The sequence below is a fragment of the Anomaloglossus baeobatrachus genome, chromosome 1 (genome assembly GCF_048569485.1).
Source record: "Anomaloglossus baeobatrachus isolate aAnoBae1 chromosome 1, aAnoBae1.hap1, whole genome shotgun sequence".
NCBI classification, from domain to species: Eukaryota; Metazoa; Chordata; class Amphibia; order Anura; family Aromobatidae; genus Anomaloglossus; species Anomaloglossus baeobatrachus.
This window is the reverse complement of record NC_134353.1, coordinates 2,637,528-2,661,576: the sequence shown is the minus strand read 5'-3', so window position 1 is coordinate 2,661,576 and position 24,049 is coordinate 2,637,528. Positions and strand designations below refer to the sequence as shown.

The window sequence follows — 24,049 nt, the reverse complement described above, 5'->3', positions numbered from 1 at the left end:
CCTGTCCATATCTATAGGTCTTCCTTCTGTTTCCCTCTTATCTCATCTTTTCCTCCTTATGTTTGTCCCCCTCCATGTCCTTACATCTTCATGACCCCTTTCTTACACATCCCTTTCCCGTATGTCCTGCCCCCTCCATGTCCTTACATCTTCATATCCCCACATCTTCATGTCCCCTTTCTTACACATCCCTTTCCCCATACGTCCTGCTCCCTCCATGTCCTTACAACTTCATGACCCCTTTCTTACACATCCCTTTCCCCATACGTCCTGCTCCCTCCATGTCCTTACATCTTCATGACCCCTTTCTTACACATCCTTTCCCCGTATGTCCTGCCCCCTCCATGTCGTTACATCTTCATATCCCCTTTCTTACACATCCCTTTCGCCTTAAGTCCGTCCCCCTCCATGTCCCTTTTCTTACACTTCCCTTTCTCCGTATATGTCCTGGCCCCTCCATGTCGTTACATCTTCATGTCCCCTTTCTTACACTTCCCTTTCTCCGTATATGTCCTGCTCCCTCCATGTCCTTACATCTGTATGTCCCCTTTCTTACACATCCCTTTCCCCGTATGTCCTGCCCCCTCCATGACCCCTTTCTTACACATCCCTTTCTCCTTATGTCCTGCCCTCTCCATGTCCTTACATCTCTATGTCCCCTTTCTTACACATCCCTTTCCCATATGTCCTGCCCCCTCCATGTCCGCTCTTCCTTTTCTTGGTTTCAGTCCGCGGAGGAGGGGGCCACCAGCACCATTTACTGCTGCGTATCAGAGGAGGCTGAGGGGCTGAACGGAAAGTACATACAGGGTGACTGCACCATTGGGCGGCCTTCGGAGAAGACTCAGGATCCGGCCATCAACAAGAAACTTTGGGAGGCCTGCGAGTCAGCGACTAATCTCAATAGTTAACTGGGGAAATGATGAAAGTCTCTTGGAGTAAAATAGCAGAAACCTTGAGGTTCTTCATGAGCTGAAGAGAAGGGGAGGCCGGAGGTCACTGGCCTCCTTACTGATGGAACAGATATCCAGAAAAGGAGAGAGAACTGTGCAGTACCCGAGAGCCAAAAATATCATAAATCATCAATAAAAATATGTGTATTTTATAAAGTGATCAGAGGCATAATAATCTCACAAATTATGGAAGTCCTGAGCCACAAGAGCTTACAATCTAGAAAGAAGCAATACAAGGATCGTACAGACCGGACACAAGAGCTTACAATCTAGATAACACAGACATAAGGACACCATGGAGCTGCTGAACCAAGAGAGCTTACACTTTAGAGAGCAGAGACTCCAAACAACACACCATGAAGAAGGCTTGGCCCATTACAATCTCCACTGCAGGCAGTACGGACCGGAGGAGCATGGATGGGACCCTGGCGAGCTCCCCTTCACATGTGAGGCCATACAGGGGAAAGCGCAAGGGACATGTTAAAGGGAATGGTAGAGAAATACAAAAATATGGCTCTTCCAGATAATGCGCCCCCCCATACACGGGTTGTTATGTCTGGTATTACAGCTCCGCTGCATTAAGCAGCCATGTTTTTCTCAGCCACTACAACCTCTATAATTTTGTTATTAGGGTCGCAGTGTAGATGTGTTGTCCTCATCGAGCTTCGTCCGGACCCTGAGACATCGTGGAGGTCTGTACATGGCCACTGCAGACTATAAGCAGCAATGTGTTGTCTGGATGATGTCACGGCTCTTGTGATGTCACCTTCGTGCACGCATTACGGCCATACAATGCTCGTCACTGCCATGTGATGCTCACGCTCCTCTTGTCCTGCCGCACCATCTTCTGCAGCTTGTGGTAGTCTCTGCACATCACGTCCTTACAATGAGATAAGTCCAGAGTCTTTAGGTTGTTTTTGGCCCTCAGTATTAGGGACACCCCCCACTGAGTGATGTTACTGCTGCAGAGCGACACCTCCCGCAGTCCCTGGAGAGGCTCAGGCTGATGTGACCCATACACAACCTCAAACACCCCATCAAGAGGAGCAGGAATCCCACAGAGCGACAGAGACTCCAGTTTAGGACATCCCTTCAAAACAGCTACCAAGAACCCCCCAAGTTTATGTACAAAGTTGGGGTGCAAGACGTCCTCTACCTCCAGGAGCAAGTTGAAGGTGTGCAAGTGGGGTAACAAGAGAGGGTCACCCGGCCACGGAGGAAGCTCAGGGCCATTATGTGAAGCCGTATGGCGGGGCACAGTGAGGTGGCTCTGGAAGCTCTGCAGGTTTGGGCACCAGGTTACCAGGGTGGACAAGGACTCCTCATGGCACCAGAGCAGATTCTGCAGTGACAGGAGGCGCAGGTTCTTACTGATGGGATGGATGGTGGTTAGGATCTCCTCCAGCCTCCTCTGGGGACATTCAGGGCAATGCAGGATCAGGTGGGTAAGGTTTGGCCACTGAACAAGACTCCAAGACCCTTCATTTTGGCTCCTGAGGGCGATGGCCACTTCTTCAAGTCTTTGGCACAAAGATCCCAGTGTAGATGCGTCGTCCTCATCGAGGTCTTCAAGCTTCTTAAGGTGTAGCATGTGGTTTTGTACCCTAGTCCTTGTATTCTCCTTTTTGTCCTCTAAGGCAGGCCTGGTTTTGGCCACCTCAGACAATGAGGGAAAGTTTTCAGGAGGAAAATCAGAAGGGCTCAACTTCCCAAGGTAAAGAAGACGCATGGCGTCTGCCATAGAGGGGTTGGCAAACTGTTCAAGGTAAGGAAGGGCCAGTAACACAAAGCATATGGCATGGACCCACTGCTCAGGGTTTCCGTGCGGCATTACATCCTGCAGGAGCAGAACTCGTAGAGCCTGGCAGCAGAACCGTCCATTCTTTACATCATAGACCAAGGTCAACAGGGAGGAAGCGGAGATCTTCTTACATCGTGATAAGTCCAGCTCACGAAGCCTCTGACAAAAGCTGCCAATGGCGGCCAAGACGAGTGAATCACTCTGAGTATCTGAGAGGTAGAGCTTCTGGAGGCGAGGCAAGTGCTCCACTAGTGAGGCCAAGGAGGCGGCAGGGACACGGTTACAGGAGTGCAAGTCCAGCGACGTCAGCAACTGTGAGGAACAGAGGACAGGTGTCAGTAAATGGAGAAGTAAAATAATGCGGGTAAAAGGGAAATATGGGTTTAATGATTTAAATACGGGTTTAATCAAAAGGAAAAGTGGGTCATGAGCAGGCAAGAGAACAAGAGGGGAGTGGGAGGGTCGCGGGCCGGGCTACGGGAGGGTCGCGGGCTGGGCAGCGGGCCGGGGAGCGGGCCGGGGAGCGGGCCGGGCAGCGGGAGGGTCGCGGGCTGGGCAGCGGGCCGGGGAGCGGGAGGGTCGCGGGCCGGGCAGCGGGAGGATAGGAGAGTTTTAAACTGGGGAACAGGAGAAGGGGGGACAAGAGGGTCAAAGGTTGAATGGATAGGAAGTTTGCTGGTAAGAGGGTGATTACACTCACCTTACAGCGGACAGTCACCAGTTGGACCATGGCTTTATTCACTAGGCCGGCACAAGGGCGCAGGCTCAGTTCGGTCAGGTGAGGCTGGAGCAGCAGATGGAGTCCGGCTTTAGTCAACTTATGAGAGTCTCCAAGGAGTCGAATGAGCTGCTGCACCAGGGGCCCGGCTGTGGAGGACGGAGAGCGAGAAGGGTCACTCCACTCCTGCAGTGACTTGGATACAGTGTATCTTATGAGTGAGAGTGAGCGCCATGCCATGTTTAAAGGGGCACCAAATTCCATGGATCTACCCCAGCAGGAATCTACCCCATCTAGTACTGTATGTTGAATTAAGGGGGGCAACCCTCGGACGTGTTGGATGTGTGGGGTGCACCCTCTGGACGTGTCGGTGTAATGGGCTGTACACCTTGTATGTGTTGGTTTGTGGGGTGAAGCCCCCGTACTCACTCAGCTGGTTGAAGGGCCCCTCAATATATAGAAAGTTGTACTCCTCCATGTTCTTGTCCGTGTAGTCCGACATCCAGACGCTCTGCATATTCTCTGCAATGTTCTGCAGGCACAGGGATGAGAGGGTCTCCACATCACCACCCGGGGGCATCCTGGAGGGGCCGATGGCAACAAAAAAGTCAGACTTTACCTCCAGGGAACAGACACAAAAGAGAACAGAGGGCCCCACTAATACATACCGCTATAAGGCCCCACTAATACATTTCATTATAGGGCCACACTAATACATACTACTATAGGGCCCCACTAATACATACTACTATAAGGCCCCACTAATACATTCCGCCATAGGGCCCCACTAATACATTCCGCTATAGGGCCCCACTAATACATACCGCCATAGGGCCCCACTAATACATACCGCCATAGGGCCGCACTAATACATACTGCCACAAGGCCCCACTAATACATACCGCTATAGGGCCCCACTAATACATACTGCCACAAGGCCCCACTAATACATACCGCTATAGGGCCCTACTAATACATACCGCTATAGGGCCCCACTATTACATACCGCTATAAGGCCCCACTAATACATACCGCCATAGGGTCCCACTAATACATACCGCCATAGGGCCCCACTAATACATACCGCCATAGGGCCCCACTAATACATACCGCCATAGGGACCCACTAATACATACCGCCATAGGGACCCACTAATAAATACCGCCATAGGACCCCACTAATACATACCCCCATAGGGCCCCACTAATACATACCGCCATAGGGCCCCACTAATACATACCGCCATAGGGCCCCACTAATACATACCACTATAGTGCCCCACTAATACATACCGCCATGGTGCCCCACTAATACATTCTGCCTTAGGGCCCCACTAATACATACCGCCATAGGGCCCCACTAATACATACCGCCATAGGGCCCCACTAATACATACTGCCACAAGGCCCAACTAATACATTCCGGTATAAGGCCCCACTAATACATACCGCCATAGGACCTCACTAATACATTTCACTATAGGACCCCACTAATACATTTCACTATAGGACCCCACTAATACATTTCACTATGGGGCCACACTAATATATTACACTATAGGGCCCCACTAATACATACCGCTCAAAGGCCCCACTTGTGCATACCGCTATAGAACCCCACTAATACATACTGCTATAGGGCACCACCTGTACATACCGCTATGCTGCCCCACTAATATATATCGCTATTGGGCCCCAAAAATACATACTGCTAAGGGCGGTATATATATATATATTACTATATCAGACTGACGAGGGAAGCCATATTACTATATATATATTACTATATCACACTGAGGAGAAGAGCGGCCATATTACTATATATATATTACTATATCACACTGAGGAGAAGAGAGGCCATATTACTATATATATATTACTATATCACACTGAGGAGAAGAGCGGCCATATTACTATATATATATTACTATATCACACTGAGGAGAAGAGCGGCCATATTACTATATATATATATATTACTATATCACACTGAGGAGAAGAGCGGCCATATTACTATATATATATTACTATATCACACTGAGGAGAAGAGCGGCCATATTACTATATATATATTACTATATCACACTGAGGAGAAGAACGGCCATATTACTATATATATATTACTATATCACACTGAGGAGAAGAGCGGCCATATTACTATATATATATTACTATATCACACTGAGGAGAAGAGCGGCCATATTACTATATATATATATTACTATATCACACTGAGGAGAAGAGCGGCCATATTACTATATATATATTACTATATCACACTGAGGAGAGCGGCCATATTACTATATATATTACTATATCAAACTGAGGAGAAGAGCGGCCATATTACTATATATATTACTATATCACACTGAGGAGAAGAGCGGCCATATTACTATATATATTACTATATCACACTGAGGAGAAGAGCGGCCATATTACTATATATATATTACTATATCACACTGAGGAGAGCGGCCATATTACTATATATATATTACTATATCACACTGAGGAGAAGAGTGGCCATATTACTATATATATTACTATATCACACTGAGGAGAAGAGCGGCCATATTACTATATATATATTACTATATCACACTGAGGAGAAGAGCGTCCATATTACTATATATATTGCTATATCACACTGAGGAGAAGAGCGGCCATATTACTATATATATATTACTATATCACACTGAGGAGAAGAGTGGCCATATTACTATATATATTACTATATCACACTGAGGAGAAGAGCGGCCATATTACTATATATATTACTATATCACACTGAGGAGAGCGGCCATATTACTATATATATTACTATATCACACTGAGGAGAAGGGCGGCCATATTACTATATATATATTACTATATCACACTGAGGAGAAGAGCGGCCATATTACTATATATATATTACTATATTACACTGAGGAGAAGAGCGGCCATATTACTATATATATATATTACTATATCACACTGAGGTGAAGAGCGGCCATATTACTATATATATATTACTATATCACACTGAGGAGAAGAGCGGCCATATTACTATATATATTACTATATCACACTGAGGAGAAGAGCGGCCATATTACTATATATACAGTGCCTACAAGTAGTATTCAACCCCCTGCAGATTTAGCAGGTTTGATAAGATGCAAATAAGTTAGAGCCTGCAAACTTCAAACAAGAGCAGGATTTATTAACAGATGCATAAATCTTACAAACCAACAAGTTATGTTGCTCAGTTAAATTTTAATAAATTTTCAACATAAAAGTGTGGGTCAATTATTATTCAACCCCTAGGTTTAATATTTTGTGAAATAACCCTTGTTTGCAAATACAGCTAATAATCGTCTTTTATAAGACCTGATCAGGCCGGCACAGGTCTCTGGAGTTATCTTGGCCCACTCCTCCATGCAGATCTTCTCCAAGTTATCTAGGTTCTTTGGGTGTCTCATGTGGACTTTAATCTTGAGCTCCTTCCACAAGTTTTCAATTGGGTTAAGGTCAGGAGACTGACTAGGCCACTGCAACACCTTGATTTTTTCCCTCTTGAACCAGGCCTTGGTTTTCTTGGCTGTGTGCTTTGGGTCGTTGTCTTGTTGGAAGATGAAATGACGACCCATCTTAAGATCCTTGATGGAGGAGCGGAGGTTCTTGGCCAAAATCTCCAGGTAGGCCGTGCTATCCATCTTCCCATGGATGCGGACCAGATGGCCAGGCCCCTTGGCTGAGAAACAGCTCCACAGCATGATGCTGCCACCACCATGCTTGACTGTAGGGATGGTATTCTTGGGGTCGTATGCAGTGCCATCCAGTCTCCAAACGTCACGTGTGTGGTTGGCACCAAAGATCTCGATCTTGGTCTCATCAGACCAGAGAACCTTGAACCAGTCTGTCTCAGAGTCCTCCAAGTGATCATGAGCAAACTGTAGACGAGCCTTGACATGACGCTTTGAAAGTAAAGGTACCTTACAGGCTCGTCTGGAACGGAGACCATTGCGGTGGAGTACGTTACTTATGGTATTGACTGAAACCAATGTCCCCACTGCCATGAGATCTTCCCGGAGCTCCTTCCTTGTTGTCCTTGGGTTAGCCTTGACTCTTCGGACAAGCCTGGCCTCGGCACGGGTGGAAACTTTCAAAGGCTGTCCAGGCCGTGGAAGGCTAACAGTAGTTCCATAAGCCTTCCACTTTCGGATGATGCTCCCAACAGTGGAGACAGGTAGGCCCAACTCCTTGGAAAGAGTTTTGTACCCCTTGCCAGGCTTGTGACCCTCCACGATCTTGTCTCTGATGGCCTTGGAATGCTCCTTTGTCTTTCCCATGTTGACCAAGTATGAGTGCTGTTCACAAGTTTGGGGAGGGTCTTAATTAGTCAGAAAAGGCTGGAAAAAGAGATAATTAATCCAAACATGTGAAGTTCATTGTTCTTTGTGCCTGAAATACTTCTTAATACTTTAGGGGAACCAAACAGAATTCTTGTGGTTTGAGGGGTTGAATAATAAATGACCCTCTGAATAAACTTTTCACAATTTAAAAAAAAAAATAAAAAAAGAAATAACATTCTATTTTGCTGCATTTCACACTTCCAGGCTGATCTACAGTCCAAATGTCACAATGCCAAGTTATTCCGAATGTGTAAACCTGATAAATCTGCAGGGGGTTGAAGACTACTTGTAGGCACTGTATATTACTATATCACACTGAGGAGAAGAGCGGCCATATTACTATATATATATATATTACTATATCACACTGAGGAGAAGAGCGGCCATATTACTATATATATATATATTACTATATCACACTGAGGAGAAGAGCGGCCATATTACTATATATATATATATTACTATATCACACTGAGGAGAAGAGCGGCCATATTACTATATATATATATTACTATATCACACTGAGGAGAAGAGTGGCCATATTGCTATATATATTACTATATCACACTGAGGAGAAGAGCGGCCATATTACTATATATATATTACTATATCACACTGAGGAGAAGAGCGGCCATATTACTATATATATATTACTATATCACACTGAGGAGAAGAGCGGCCATATTACTATATATATATATATATATTACTATATCACACTGAGGAGAAGAGCGGCCATATTACTATATATATATTACTATATCACACTGAGGAGAAGAGCGGCCATATTACTATATATATATTACTATATCACACTGAGGAGAAGAGCGGCCATATTACTATATATATATATATATATTACTATATCACACTGAGGAGAAGAGCGGCCATATTACTATATATATATTACTATATCACACTGAGGAGAAGAGCGGCCATATTACTATATATATATATATATATTACTATATCACACTGAGGAGAAGAGCGGCCATATTACTATATATATATTACTATATCACACTGAGGAGAAGAGCGGCCATATTACTATATATATTACTATATCACACTGAGGAGAAGAGCGACCATATTACTATATATATTACTATATCACACTGAGGAGAAGAGCGGCCATATTACTATATATATTACTATATCACACTGAGGAGAAGAGCGGCCATATTATTATATATATATATTACTATATCACACTGAGGAGAAGAGCGGCCATATTACTATATATATATTACTATATCACACTGAGGAGAAGAGCGGCCATATTATTATATATATATATTACTATATCACACTGAGGAGAAGAGCAGCCATATTACTATATATATTACTATATCACACTGAGGAGAAGAGCGGCCATATTACTATATATATTACTATATCACACTGAGGAGAAGAGCGGCCATATTACTATATATATTACTATATCACACTGAGGAGAAGAGTGGCCATATTACTATATATATATATATTACTATATCACACTGAGGAGAAGAGCGGCCATATTACTATATATATATTACTATATCACACTGAGGAGAAGAGCGGCCATATTATTATATATATATTACTATATCACACTGAGGTGAAGAGCGGCCATATTACTATATATATATATATTACTATATCACACTGAGGAGAAGAGCGGCCATATTACTATATATATATTACTATATCACACTGAGGAGAAGAGTGGCCATATTATTATATATATATTACTATATCACACTGAGGAGAAGAGCGGCCATATTACTATATATATATTACTATATCACACTGAGGAGACGAGCGGCCATATTACTATATATATTACTATATCACACTGAGGAGAAGAGCGGCCATATTACTATATATATATTACTATATCACACTGAGGAGAAGAGCGGCCATATTACTATATATATATTACTATATTACACTGAGGAGAAGAGCGGCCATATTACTATATATATTACTATATCACACTGAGGAGAAGAGCGGCCATATTACTATATATATTACTATATCACACTGAGGAGAAGAGTGGCCATATTATTATATATATATATTACTATATCACACTGAGGAGAAGAGTGGCCATATTACTATATATATATATATTACTATATCACACTGAGGAGAAGAGCGGCCATATTATTATATATATATTACTATATCACACTGAGGAGAAGAGTGGCCATATTACTATATATATATTACTATATCACACTGAGGAGAACAGCGGCCATATTATTATATATATATTACTATATCACACTGAGGAGAAGAGCGGCCATATTATTATATATATATTACTATATCACACTGAGGAGAAGAGCGGCCATATTACTATATATATTACTATATCACACTGAGGAGAAGAGCGGCCATATTACTATATATATATTACTATATCACACTGAGGAGAAGAGCGGCCATATTATTATATATATATTACTATATCACACTGAGGAGAAGAGCGGCCATATTACTATATATATATTACTATATCACACTGAGGAGAAGAGCGGCCATATTACTATATATATATTACTACATCACACTGAGGAGAAGAGCGGCCATATTACTATATATATTACTATATCACACTGAGGAGAAGAGCGGCCATATTACTATATATATATTACTACATCACACTGAGGAGAAGAGCGGCCATATTACTATATATATATTACTATATCACACTGAGGAGAAGAGCGGCCATATTACTATATATATATTACTACATCACACTGAGGAGATGAGCGGCCATATTACTATATATATATTACTATATCACACTGAGGAGAAGAGCGGCCATATTACTATATATATATATATATATATATATATATATATTACTATATCACACTGAGGAGAAGAGCGGCCATATTACTATATATATATTACTATATCACACTGAGGAGAAGAGCGGCCATATTACTATATATATATTACTATATCACACTGAGGAGAAGAGCGGCCATATTATTATATATATATTACTATATCACACTGAGGAGAAGAGCGGCCATATTACTATATATATTACTATATCACACTGAGGAGAAGAGCGGCCATATTACTATATATATATTACTATATCACACTGAGGAGAAGAGCGGCCATATTACTATATATATATTACTATATCACACTGAGGAGAAGAGCGGCCATATTACTATATATATATTACTATATCACACTGAGGAGAAGAGCGGCCATATTACTATATATATATTACTATATCACACTGAGGAGAAGAGCGGCCATATTATTATATATATATTACTATATCACACTAAGGAGAAGAGCGGCCATATTACTATATATATTACTATATCACACTGAGGAAAAGAGCGGCCATATTACTATATATATATTACTATATCACACTGAGGAGAAGAGCGGCCATATTACTATATATATATTACTATATCACACTGAGGAGAAGAGCGGCCATATTACTATATATATATTACTATATTACACTGAGGAGAAGAGCGGCCATATTACTATATATATATTACTATATCACACTGAGGAGAAGAGCGGCCATATTACTATATATATTACTATATCACACTGAGGAGAAGAGCGGCCATATTACTATATATATATTACTATATCACACTGAGGAGAAGAGCGGCCATATTACTATATATATTACTATATCACACTGAGGAGAAGAGCGGCCATATTACTATAAATATATTACTATATCACACTGAGGAGAAGAGCAGCCATATTACTATATATATATTACTATATCACACTGAGGAGAAGAGCGGCCATATTACTATATATATATTACTATATCACACTGAGGAGAAGAGCGGCCATATTACTATATATATATTACTATATCACACTGAGGAGAAGAGCGGCCATATTACTATATATATATTACTATATCACACTGAGGAGAAGAGCGGCCATATTACTATATATATATTACTATATTACACTGAGAAGAGCGGCCATATTACTATATATATTACTATATCACACTGAGGAGAAGAGCGGCCATATTACTATATATATCACTATATCACACTGAGGAGGAGAGCGGCCATATTACTATATATATATTACTATATCACACTGAGGAGAAGAGCGGCCATATTACTATATATATATTACTATATCACACTGAGGAGAAGAGCGGCCATATTACTATATATATATTACTATATCACACTGAGGAGAAGAGCGGCCATATTACTATATATATATATTACTATATCACACTGAAGAGAAGAGCGGCCATATTACTATATATATATTACTATATCACACTGAGGAGAAGAGCGGCCATATTACTATATATATATATTACTATATCACACTGAGGAGAAGAGCGGCCATATTACTATATATATATATTACTATATCACACTGAGGAGAAGAGCGGCCATATTACTATATATATATTACTATATCACACTGAGGAGAAGGGCGGCCATATTACTATATATATTACTATATCACACTGAGGAGAAGAGCGGCCATATTACTATATATATATTACTATATCACACTGAGGAGAAGAGCGGCCATATTACTATATATATATTACTATATCACACTGAGGAGAAGAGCGGCCATATTACTATATATATTACTATATCACACTGGGGAGAAGAGCGGCCATATTACTATATATATATATATTACTATATCACACTGAGGAGAAGAGCGGCCATATTACTATATATATTAGTATATCACCCTGAGGAGAAGAGCGGCCATATTACTATATATATATATATATTACTATATCACACTGAGGAGAAGAGAAGCCATATTACTATATATATATTACTATATCACACTGAGGAGAAGAGCGGCCATATTACTATATATATTACTATATCACACTGAGGACAAGAGCGGCCATATTACTATATATATATTACTATATCACACTGAGGAGAAGAGTGGCCATATTACTATATATATATATTACTATATCACACTGAGGAGAAGAGCGGCCATATAACTATATATATTACTATATCACACTGAGGAGAAGGGCGGCCATATTACTATATATATATTACTATATCACACTGAGGAGAAGAGCGGCCATATTACTATATATATATTACTATATCACACTGAGGAGAAGAGCGGCCATATTACTATATATATATATTACTATATCACACTGAGGAGAAGAGCGGCCATATTACTATATATATATATTACTATATCACACTGAGGAGAAGGGCGGCCATATTACTATATATATATATTACTATATCACACTGAGGAGACGGGCGGCCATATTACTATATATATTACTATATCACACTGAGGAGAAGAGCGGCCATATTACTATATATATATTACTATATCACACTGAGGAGAAGAGTGGCCATATTACTACATATATATTACTATATCACACTGAGGAGGAGAGCGGCCATATTACTATATATATATTACTATATCACACTGAGGAGAAGAGCGGCCATATTACTATATATATATTACTATATTACACTGAGGAGAAGAGCGGCCATATTACTATATATATATTACTATATCACACTGAGGAGAAGAGCGGCCATATTACTATATATATTACTATATCACACTGAGGAGAAGAGCGGCCATATTACTATATATATATTACTATATCACACTGAGGAGAAGAGTGGCCATATTACTATATATATATTACTATATCACACTGAGGAGAAGAGCGGCCATATTACTATATATATATTACTATATCACACTGAGGAGAAGAGCGGCCATATAACTATATATATTACTATATCACACTGAGGACAAGAGCGGCCATATTACTATATATATATTACTATATCACACTGAGGAGAAGAGTGGCCATATTACTATATATATATATTACTATATCACACTGAGGAGAAGAGCGGCCATATAACTATATATATTACTATATCACACTGAGGAGAAGGGCGGCCATATTACTATATATATATTACTATATCACACTGAGGAGAAGAGCGGCCATATTACTATATATATATTACTATATCACACTGAGGAGAAGAGCGGCCATATTACTATATATATATTACTATATCACACTGAGGAGAAGAGCGGCCATATTACTATATATATATTACTATATCACACTGAGGAGAAGAGCGGCCATATTACTATATATATATATTACTATATCACACTGAGGAGAAGAGCGGCCATATTACTATATATATATATTACTATATCACACTGAGGAGAAGAGCGGCCATATAACTATATATATTACTATATCACACTGAGGACAAGAGCGGCCATATTACTATATATATATTACTATATCACACTGAGGAGAAGAGTGGCCATATTACTATATATATATATTACTATATCACACTGAGGAGAAGAGCGGCCATATAACTATATATATTACTATATCACACTGAGGTGAAGGGCGGCCATATTACTATATATATATTACTATATCACACTGAGGAGAAGAGCGGCCATATTACTATATATATATTACTATATCACACTGAGGAGAAGAGCGGCCATATTACTATTATATATTACTATATCACACTGAGGAGAAGAGCGGCCATATTACTATATATATATTACTATATCACACTGAGGAGAAGAGCGGCCATATTACTATATATATATATTACTATATCGCACTGAGGAGACGGGCGGCCATATTACTATATATATTACTATATCACACTGAGGAGAAGAGCGGCCATATTACTATATATATATATTACTATATCGCACTGAGGAGACGGGCGGCCATATTACTATATATATTACTATATCACACTGAGGAGAAGAGCGGCCATATTACTATATATATATTACTATATCACACTGAGGAGAAGAGTGGCCATATTACTATATATATATTACTATATCACACTGAGGAGGAGAGCGGCCATATTACTATATATATATTACTATATTACACTGAGGAGAAGAGCGGCCATATTACTATATATATATTACTATATCCCACTGAGGAGAAGAGTGGCCATATTACTATATATATATTACTATATCACACTGAGGAGGAGAGCGGCCATATTACTATATATATATTACTATATCACACTGAGGAGAAGGGCGGCCATATTACTATATATATATATTACTATATCACACTGAGGAGACGGGCGGCCATATTACTATATATATTACTATATCACACTGAGGAGAAGAGCGGCCATATTACTATATATATATTACTATATCACACTGAGGAGAAGAGTGGCCATATTACTATATATATATATTACTATATCACACTGAGGAGAAGTGCGGCCATATTACTATATATATATTACTATATCACACTGAGGAGAAGAGCGGCCATATTACTATATATATATTACTATATCACACTGAGGAGAAGAGCGGCCATATTACTATATATATATTACTATATCACACTGAGGAGGAGAGCGGCCATATTACTATATATATATTACTATATTACACTGAGGAGAAGAGCGGCCATATTACTATATATATATTACTATATCACACTGAGGAGAAGAGCGGCCATATTACTATATATATTACTATATCACACTGAGGAGAAGAGCGGCCATATTACTATATATATTACTATATCACACTGAGGAGAAGAGCGGCCATATTACTATATATATATTACTATATCACTCTGAGGAGAAGAGCGGCCATATTATTATATATATATTACTATATCACACTGAGGAGAAGAGCGGCCATATTACTATATATATATTACTATATTACACTGAGGAGAAGAGCGGCCATATTACTATATATATATTACTATATCACACTGAGGAGAAGAGCGGCCATATTACTATATATATATATTACTATATCACACTGAGGAGAAGAGCGGCCATATTACTATATATATATTACTATATCACTCTGAGGAGAAGAGCACTATATCACACTGAGGAGAGAGCGGCCATATTACTATATATATATTACTATATCACACTGAGAAGAGCGGCCATATTACTATATATATATTACTATATCACACTGAAGAGAAGAGCGGCCATATTACTATATATATATTACTATATCACACTGAGGAGAAGAGCGGCCATATTTACTATATATATATATTACTATATCACACTGAGGAGAAGAGCGGGCCATATTACTATAAATATATATTACTATATCACACTGAGGAGAGGCGGCCATATTACTATATATATATATTACTATATCACACTGAGGAGACGGGCGGCCATATTACTATATATATTACTATATCACACTGAGAGAAGAGCGGCCATATTACTATATATATATTACTATATCACACTGAGGAGAAGAGTGGCCATATTACTACATATATATTACTATATCACACTGAGGAGAGAGCGGCCATATTACTATATATATATTACTATATCACACTGAGGAGAAGAGCAGCCATATTACTATATATATATTACTATATTACACTGAGGAGAAGAGCGGCCATATTACTATATATATATTACTATATCACACTGAGGAGAAGAGCGGCCATATTACTATATATATATATTACTATATCACACTGAGGAGAAGAGCGGCCATATTACTAATATATATATTACTATATCACACTGAGGAGAAGAGCGGCCATATACTATATATATATATTACTATATCACACTGAGGAGGAAGAGCGGCCATATTACTATATATATATATTACTATTATCACACTGAGGAGAAGGGCGGCCATATTACTATATATATATATTACTATATCACACTGAGGAGACGGCGGCCATATTACTATATATATTACTATATCACACTGAGGAGAAGAGCGGCCATATTACTATATATATATTACTATATCACACTGAGGAGAAGAGTGGCCATATTACTACATATATATTACTATATCACACTGAGGAGGAGAGCGGCCATATTACTATATATATATTACTATATCACACTGAGAGAAGAGCTGCCATATTACTATATTATATTACTATATCACACTGAGGAGAAGAGCGGCCATATTACTATATATATATTACTATATCACACTGAGGAGAAGAGTGGCCATATTAACTATATATATATATTTACTATATCACACTGAGGAGAAGAGCGGCCATATAACTATATATATTACTATATCACACTGAGGACAAGAGCGGCCATATTACTATATATATATTACTATATCACACTGAGGGAGAAGAGTGGCCATATTACTATATATATATTTACTATATCACACTGAGGAGAAGAGCGGCCATATAACTATATATATTACTATATCACACTGAGGAGAAGGGCGGCCATATTACTATATATATATTACTATATCACACTGAGGAGAAGAGCGGCCATATTACTATATATATATTACTATATCACACTGAGGAGAAGAGCGGCCATATTACTATATATATATTACTATATCACACTGAGGAGAAGAGCGGCCATATTACTATATATACAGTTAGGTCCAGAAATATTTGGACAGTGACACAAGTTTTGTTATTTTAGCTGTTTACAAAAACATGTTCAGAAATACAATTATATATATAATATGGGCTGAAAGTGCACACTCCCAGCTGCAATATGAGAGTTTTCACATCCATATCGGAGAAAGGGTTTAGGAATCATAGCTCTGTAATGCCATAGCCTCCTCTTTTTCAAGGACCAAAAGTAATTGACAAGGGACTCTAAGGGCTGCAATTAACTCTGAAGGCGTCTCCCCTCGTTAACCTGTAATCAATGAAGTAGTTAAAAGGTCTGGGGTTGATTACAGGTGTGTGGTTTTGCATTTGGAAGCTGTTGCTTTGGACCAGACAACATGCGGTCTAAGGAACTCTCAATTGAGGTGAAGCAGAACATCCTGAGGCTGAAAAAAAAGAAAAAATCCATCAGAGAGATAGCAGACATGCTGGAGTAGCAAAATCAACAGCCGGGTACATTCTGAGAAAAAAGGAATTGACTGGTGAGCTTGGGAACTCAAAAAGGCCTGGGCGTCCATGGATAACAACAGTGGTGGATGATCGCCGCATACTTTCTTTGGTGAAGAAGAACCCGTTCACAACATCAACTGAAGTCCAGAACACTCTCAGTGAAGTAGGTGTATCTGTCTCTAAGTCAACAGTAAAGAGAAGACTCCATGAAAGTAAATACAAAGGGTTCACATCTAGATGCAAACCATTAATCAATTCCAAAAATAGATAGGCCAGAGTTAGATTTGCTGAAAAACACCTCATGAAGCCAGCTCAGTTCTGGAAAAGTATTCTATGGACAGATGAGACAAAGATCAACCTGTACCAGAATGATGGGAAGAAAAAAGTTTGGAGAAGAAAGGGAACGGCACATGATCCAAGGCACACCACATCCTCTGTAAAACATGGTGGAGGCAACATGATGGCATGGGCATGCATGGCTTTCAATGGCACTGGGTCACTTGTGTTTATTGATGACATAACAGCAGACAAGAGTATCCGGATGAATTCTGAAGTGTACCGGGATATACTTTCAGCCCAGATTCAGCCAAATGCCGCAAAGTTGATCGGACGGCGCTTCATAGTACAGATGGACAATGACCCACAAGCATACAGCCAAAGCTACCCAGGAGTTCATGAGTGCAAAAAAGTGGAACATTCTGCAATGGCCAAGTCAATCACCAGATCTTAACCCAATTGAGCATGCATTTCACTTGTTCAAATCCAGACTTAAGACTGAAAGACCCACAAACAAGCAAGACCTGAAGGCTGCGGCTGTAAAGGCCTGGCAAAGCATTAAGAAGGAGGAAACCCAGCGTTTGGTGATGTCCATGGGTTCCAGACTTAAGGCAGTGATTGCCTCCAAAGGATTCGCAACAAATATTGAAAATAAAAAATATTTTGTTTGGGTTTGGTTTATTTGTCCAATTACTTTTGACCTCCTAAAATGTGGAGTGTTTGTAAAGAATGTGACAATTCCTACAATTTCTATCAGATATTTTTGTTCAAACCTTCAAATTAAACTTTACAATCTGCACTTGAATTCTGTTGTAGAGGTTTCATTTCAAATGCAATGTGGTGGCATGCAGAGCCCAACTCGCCAAAATTGTGTCACTGTCCAAATATTTCTGGACCTAACTGTATATATTACTATATCACACTGAGGAGAAGAGCGGCCATATTACTATATATATATATTACTATATCACACTGAGGAGAAGGGCGGCCATATTACTATATATATATATTACTATATCACACTGAGGAGACGGGCGGCCATATTACTATATATATTACTATATCACACTGAGGAGAAGAGCGGCCATATTACTATATATATATTACTATATCACACTGAGGAGAAGAGTGGCCATATTACTATATATATATTACTATATCACACTGAGGAGAGCGGCCATATTACTATATATATATTACTATATTACACTGAGGAGAAGAGCGGCCATATTACTATATATATATTACTATATCACACTGAGGAGAAGAGCGGCCATATTACTATATATATTACTATATCACACTGAGGAGAAGAGCGGCCATATTACTATATAAATTACTATATCACACTGAGGAGAAGAGCGGCCATATTACTATATATATATTACTATATCACTCTGAGGAGAAGAGCGGCCATATTATTATATATATATTACTATATCACACTGAGGAGAAGAGCGGCCATATTACTACATATATATTACTATATTACACTGAGGAGAAGAGCGGCCATATTACTATATATATATTACTATATCACACTGAGGAGAAGAGCGGCCATATTACTATATATATATATATTACTATATCACACTGAGGAGAAGAGCGGCCATATTACTATATATATATTACTATATCACTCTGAGGAGAAGAGCGGCCATATTACTATAATATATTACTATATCACACTGAGGAGAAGAGCGGCCATATTACTATATATATATTACTATATCACACTGAGGAGAAGAGCGGCCATATTACTATATATATATATTACTATATCACACTGAGAAGAGCGGCCATATTACTATATATATATTACTATATCACACTGAGGAGAAGAGCGGCCATATTACTATATATATATATATATATATATATTACTATATCACACTGAGAAGAGCGGCCATATTACTATATATATATTACTATATCACACTGAGGAGAAGAGCGCCATATTACTATATATATATATATATTACTATATCACACTGAGAAAAGCGGCAATATTACTATATATATATTACTATATCACACTGAGGAGAAGGAGCGGCCATATTACTATATATATTACTATATCACACTGAGGAGAAGAGCGGCCATATTACTATATATATATTACTATATCACACTGAGGAGAAGAGCGGCCATATTACTATATATATATATGTGACGCCCTGGGCAAGCCAGGGGTCACAGGTCACAACACCACCACACCCCACACTCCAGGTAGGCACATCACAGCTAAACTACAAATCCTTGTTGCCTGCCTCCAGAGGCTGATGATTCACACCAGGGGGTGGGCCAGGCGGTTGGCTCCGCCCACCAAGGAGATCACAGCTCTGGAGGCAGGAAGTACCAGGCAGTCTAGTCAGGGAGGAGGAAGTGGAAGGAGTGGAGAGAGTAGCCCGAGGAGGGCAAGAGTAAACAAGTAGTGAAAGTGGAAAAGTGGAAAAGGAGGAAAGCAAGTGAGGTGACAAGAAGGAACAAAAGCCTGAAGGGTCCAGCTTTGTGTAGGGCCAGAACAGCAAGGTCAGCGACGGCGGTGACTGTCCGGAGTGGGACCGTTTGGAAGTTCCTGGAAGGACCCCGTTGGCTGTGTGCCCGGTGGTCTGGAGCAGTGTTCCGAAAGACAGTCAGCACCAGGGCAGGGGCCTCTCGGACCCCGGCAAGGCTAGGAGTCGCCAAATTTGCCGAATCCGTCAGTGAAGGGGACGTAGATCCCCCAGCAACCAAGTCCCAATTGAAGGCAACAGCTCAACATGAAGCAGAGAGACACCGCCACCGCCAAGGCACCAGTTTCTCAGGGCCAGCGCCTGCGGGCAAAGTGTAGAGCTCCTCCGGCCCAGATTGTAGTCGGGGAGCGGGTAACCAGAGGGAATCCACCGCTACCACAAGTCAACCATAGGTGCAAGGAAGAGGGGCATCACCGTCACCTACCGGGAGTGCAGGTGCAGCCGTCTGTGGGACCGTCCTACCAGCCGTATGGTTTACCGTACAAACTGTGTCCGTGTCTCAGGCTGAGTGAGTACCACAGTGCCGCAAGGCACAGCGCTGCCCCCGCGTCCCTGCGCCCACCAGGCCCCGCACCTCACAAACCATCACCGGGCCCCGGGATCACCAACCCCTGCCCACGGAGGGGCAACACAACACCTGGCTGCTCCGCATCACCATCCCCGGGACCCCCGCATTGAGCAGCGGTGGTGAAATCACCACAACCGTGGGTGGCGTCACGAACTATAACAATCCCCGCACCCAACAAACCCCTTTCACTCACGGGTGAGGAGCGCCGCTCGAAAAACCCCCGGGATCCGGCCCACGGCTCGAGCCACCACTGAGCAGCCGGACCCGAGCAGAAGGGGTGAGCGCGGTGTGCTGACACCCTCCTCCCCGCCCGCGACAACTTGGCGTCACGAACAGGATCTTACCGCTCTGCCGTCTGGTAGAGGTGCGCCTTGTTACCGCCGGAGGTATCCGGCAGAAAAATTTCAGAAGCCGCCATCTTTGGCGCGAAAAGTTCCCGCTCGAGCGTCTTCTCGAGCAGTAGAGGCGCGAAGGCCAAAACCCCGCCCCGAGAGAGGAGGGGCCGGAAAGAGCTAAGGGGGACGCGATGGCGGCTGGACGCATGTAAGTGTGGCGGTGCAAGCCAACACCCTGAGGCCCCCGGTCTGCCGACCCTAACGAACAATGTCCGCCCCACCTAGCTCTGCAGAGACTACCGAGCGGGTGTCTGGAACGGCGGCCTGGCTGAGGGCCCGGGCGGCGGGGATCTGCCGTCACTACCAGAGTCGGATCGGCGGGCTGATGGAGCAGTGGGCCGCGGAGGTGGAGGCCCTAGTTGCGGTGGCGCGAGTGTATGGAGTGGAGGCCGTGATGGAGGAGCAGGAGAATGACCCACGCCCCTGTGTCCCCGAGGGACCGGCCGCTGCGGCTGAGGGACCCGGTCTGCCCCTGGCTCCTGTGTTACCTCCGTCCTACTCGCTCGCGCGCTGTACCGAGCCTGGCCCGTCGGGCGTGCACCCCTCTGTGACTGTGGCGGGGGCAGAAGATAGCGACTCCGGGCCTGACACTGAGCCCGTGTCAGAGGAAGAAGAGGGGGTCGCTGCCCTGCCTGGCATGGAGGCCTCCTATGTTTCCCGAGCCGGAGGCAACGGGTATCGGGCGATCCTTCCACGCCGTGCTTGCTATGCGCTGGAGGGGCTGGTGCCCATGTCCTTTCACTCTGAGCCGGGTGAGGAGGACGAAAATACAATGGATGCCCGCAGCACCGTCCCCGTTGGGACCACCTGCTTGTTTGTTAAAAGTTGAAAATGAAAATGATTGATCCAAGAAGAAGTTACCTGATTGTCTATAGTGATTTGGAACCGGCCGGAGCCGGCACCGTTGTCCCCGTGGGGACCGTTTAAAAATGCATGGGAACTATCCATGGACAAGCCCGTGAACTTGCAGGGCAACCACAGACGTTAGTGGCTTGTAAATATGTTGGTTACCGTTACCGTTTTCCGCAGGCCGCCTCCGGAGAGGCAGGTTGGAGGGAGGGCCCTGAGCAGAGCAGGCCAGGGCCCAGCCACCAAAGGAACCGGTGGCTACCCTCTGGAGGGCAAGGACAGATCCTGCTCGGGTACCGTGTGCTGGACTGTGGGTCAAGGGGTGCTGCCTGGGCTTTAGGGGCAGCATCAGGGCCAGGTTACTTGGGTGGGAGAGAGCGGAAACCGTAACCGTAAACCGTTGCAACGTTAAAGTAAATGTGCCTCCCGTAAGGGAAGATTATTAAAAATGTCTTATGTTATGTTTAACCCTGTTATCCCCTTTTTACAGAAAAATAAAACCGGTGTAGGACGGCAGCCCGCGGACGGTCTGCATTTTGCTAAGGGGGAATGTGACGCCCTGGGCAAGCCAGGGGTCACAGGTCACAACACCACCACACCCCACACTCCAGGTAGGCACATCACAGCTAAACTACAAATCCTTGTTGCCTTCCTCCAGAGGCTGATGATTCACACCAGGGGGTGGGCCAGGCGGTTGGCTCCGCCCACCAAGGAGATCACAGCTCTGGAGGCAGGAAGTACCAGGCAGTCTAGTCAGGGAGGAGGAAGTGGAAGGAGTGGAGAGAGTAGCCCGAGGAGGGCAAGAGTAAACAAGTAGTGAAAGTGGAAAAGGAGGAAAGCAAGTGAGGTGACAAGAAGGAAGAAAAGCCTGAAGGGTCCAGCTTTGTGTAGGGCCAGAACAGCAAGGTCAGCGACGGCGGTGACTGTCCGGAGTGGGACCGTTTGGAAGTTCCTGGAAGGACCCCGTTGGCTGTGTGCCCGGTGGTCTGGAGCAGTGTTCCGAAAGACAGTCAGCACCAGGGCAGGGGCCTCTCGGACCCCGGCAAGGCTAGGAGTCGCCAAATTTGCCGAATCCGTCAGTGAAGGGGACGTAGATCCCCCAGCAACCAAGTCCCGATTGAAGGCAACAGCTCAACCTGAAGCAGAGAGACACCGCCACCGCCAAGGCACCAGTTTCTCAGGGCCAGCGCCTGCGGGCAAAGTGTAGAGCTCCTCCGGCCCAGATTGTAGTCGGGGAGCGGGTAACCGGAGGGAATCCACCGCTACCACAAGTCAACCATAGGTGCAAGGAAGAGGGGCATCACCGTCACCTACCGGGAGTGCAGGTGCAGCCGTCTGTGGGACCGTCCTACCAGCCGTATGGTTTACCGTACAAACTGTGTCCGTGTCTCAGGCTGAGTGAGTACCACAGTGCCGCAAGGCACAGCGCTGCCCCCGCGTCCCTGCGCCCACCAGGCCCCGCACCTCACAAACCATCACCGGGCCCCGGGATCACCAACCCCTGCCCACGGAGGGGCAACACAACACCTGGCTGCTCCGCATCACCATCCCCGGGACCCCCGCATTGAGCAGCGGTGGTGAAATCACCACAACCGTGGGTGGCGTCACGAACTATAACAATCCCCGCACCCAACAAACCCCTTTCACTCACGGGCGAG

At 42.6% G+C, this 24,049-nt stretch overlaps 2 protein-coding genes across 2 annotated transcripts in view; one reads left to right on the top strand and one right to left on the bottom strand.

Annotated features, from left to right (window-relative positions):
- Window positions 1-1,114, top strand: part of LOC142303796 (retinol dehydrogenase 14-like) — a 46,419-nt gene extending 45,305 nt beyond the window's left edge. Inside the window, exon 6 of the mRNA XM_075345519.1 lies at window positions 729-1,114. Within this exon, the coding sequence (XP_075201634.1) occupies window positions 729-911 (183 nt within the window). The 3' untranslated portion in view covers window positions 912-1,114. The remainder of the gene's footprint in view (window positions 1-728) is intronic.
- The window catches only part of LOC142303765 (uncharacterized), a 48,334-nt gene continuing 25,330 nt past the window's right edge, over window positions 1,046-24,049 (bottom strand). Inside the window, exons 2-4 of the mRNA XM_075345465.1 lie at window positions 3,902-4,053; window positions 3,455-3,621; window positions 1,046-3,066 (exon numbers count right to left, since the gene is read on the bottom strand). Of these exons, the coding sequence (XP_075201580.1) occupies window positions 1,753-3,066; window positions 3,455-3,621; window positions 3,902-4,052 (1,632 nt within the window). The 5' untranslated portion in view covers window position 4,053 and the 3' untranslated portion in view covers window positions 1,046-1,752. The remainder of the gene's footprint in view (window positions 3,067-3,454; window positions 3,622-3,901; window positions 4,054-24,049) is intronic.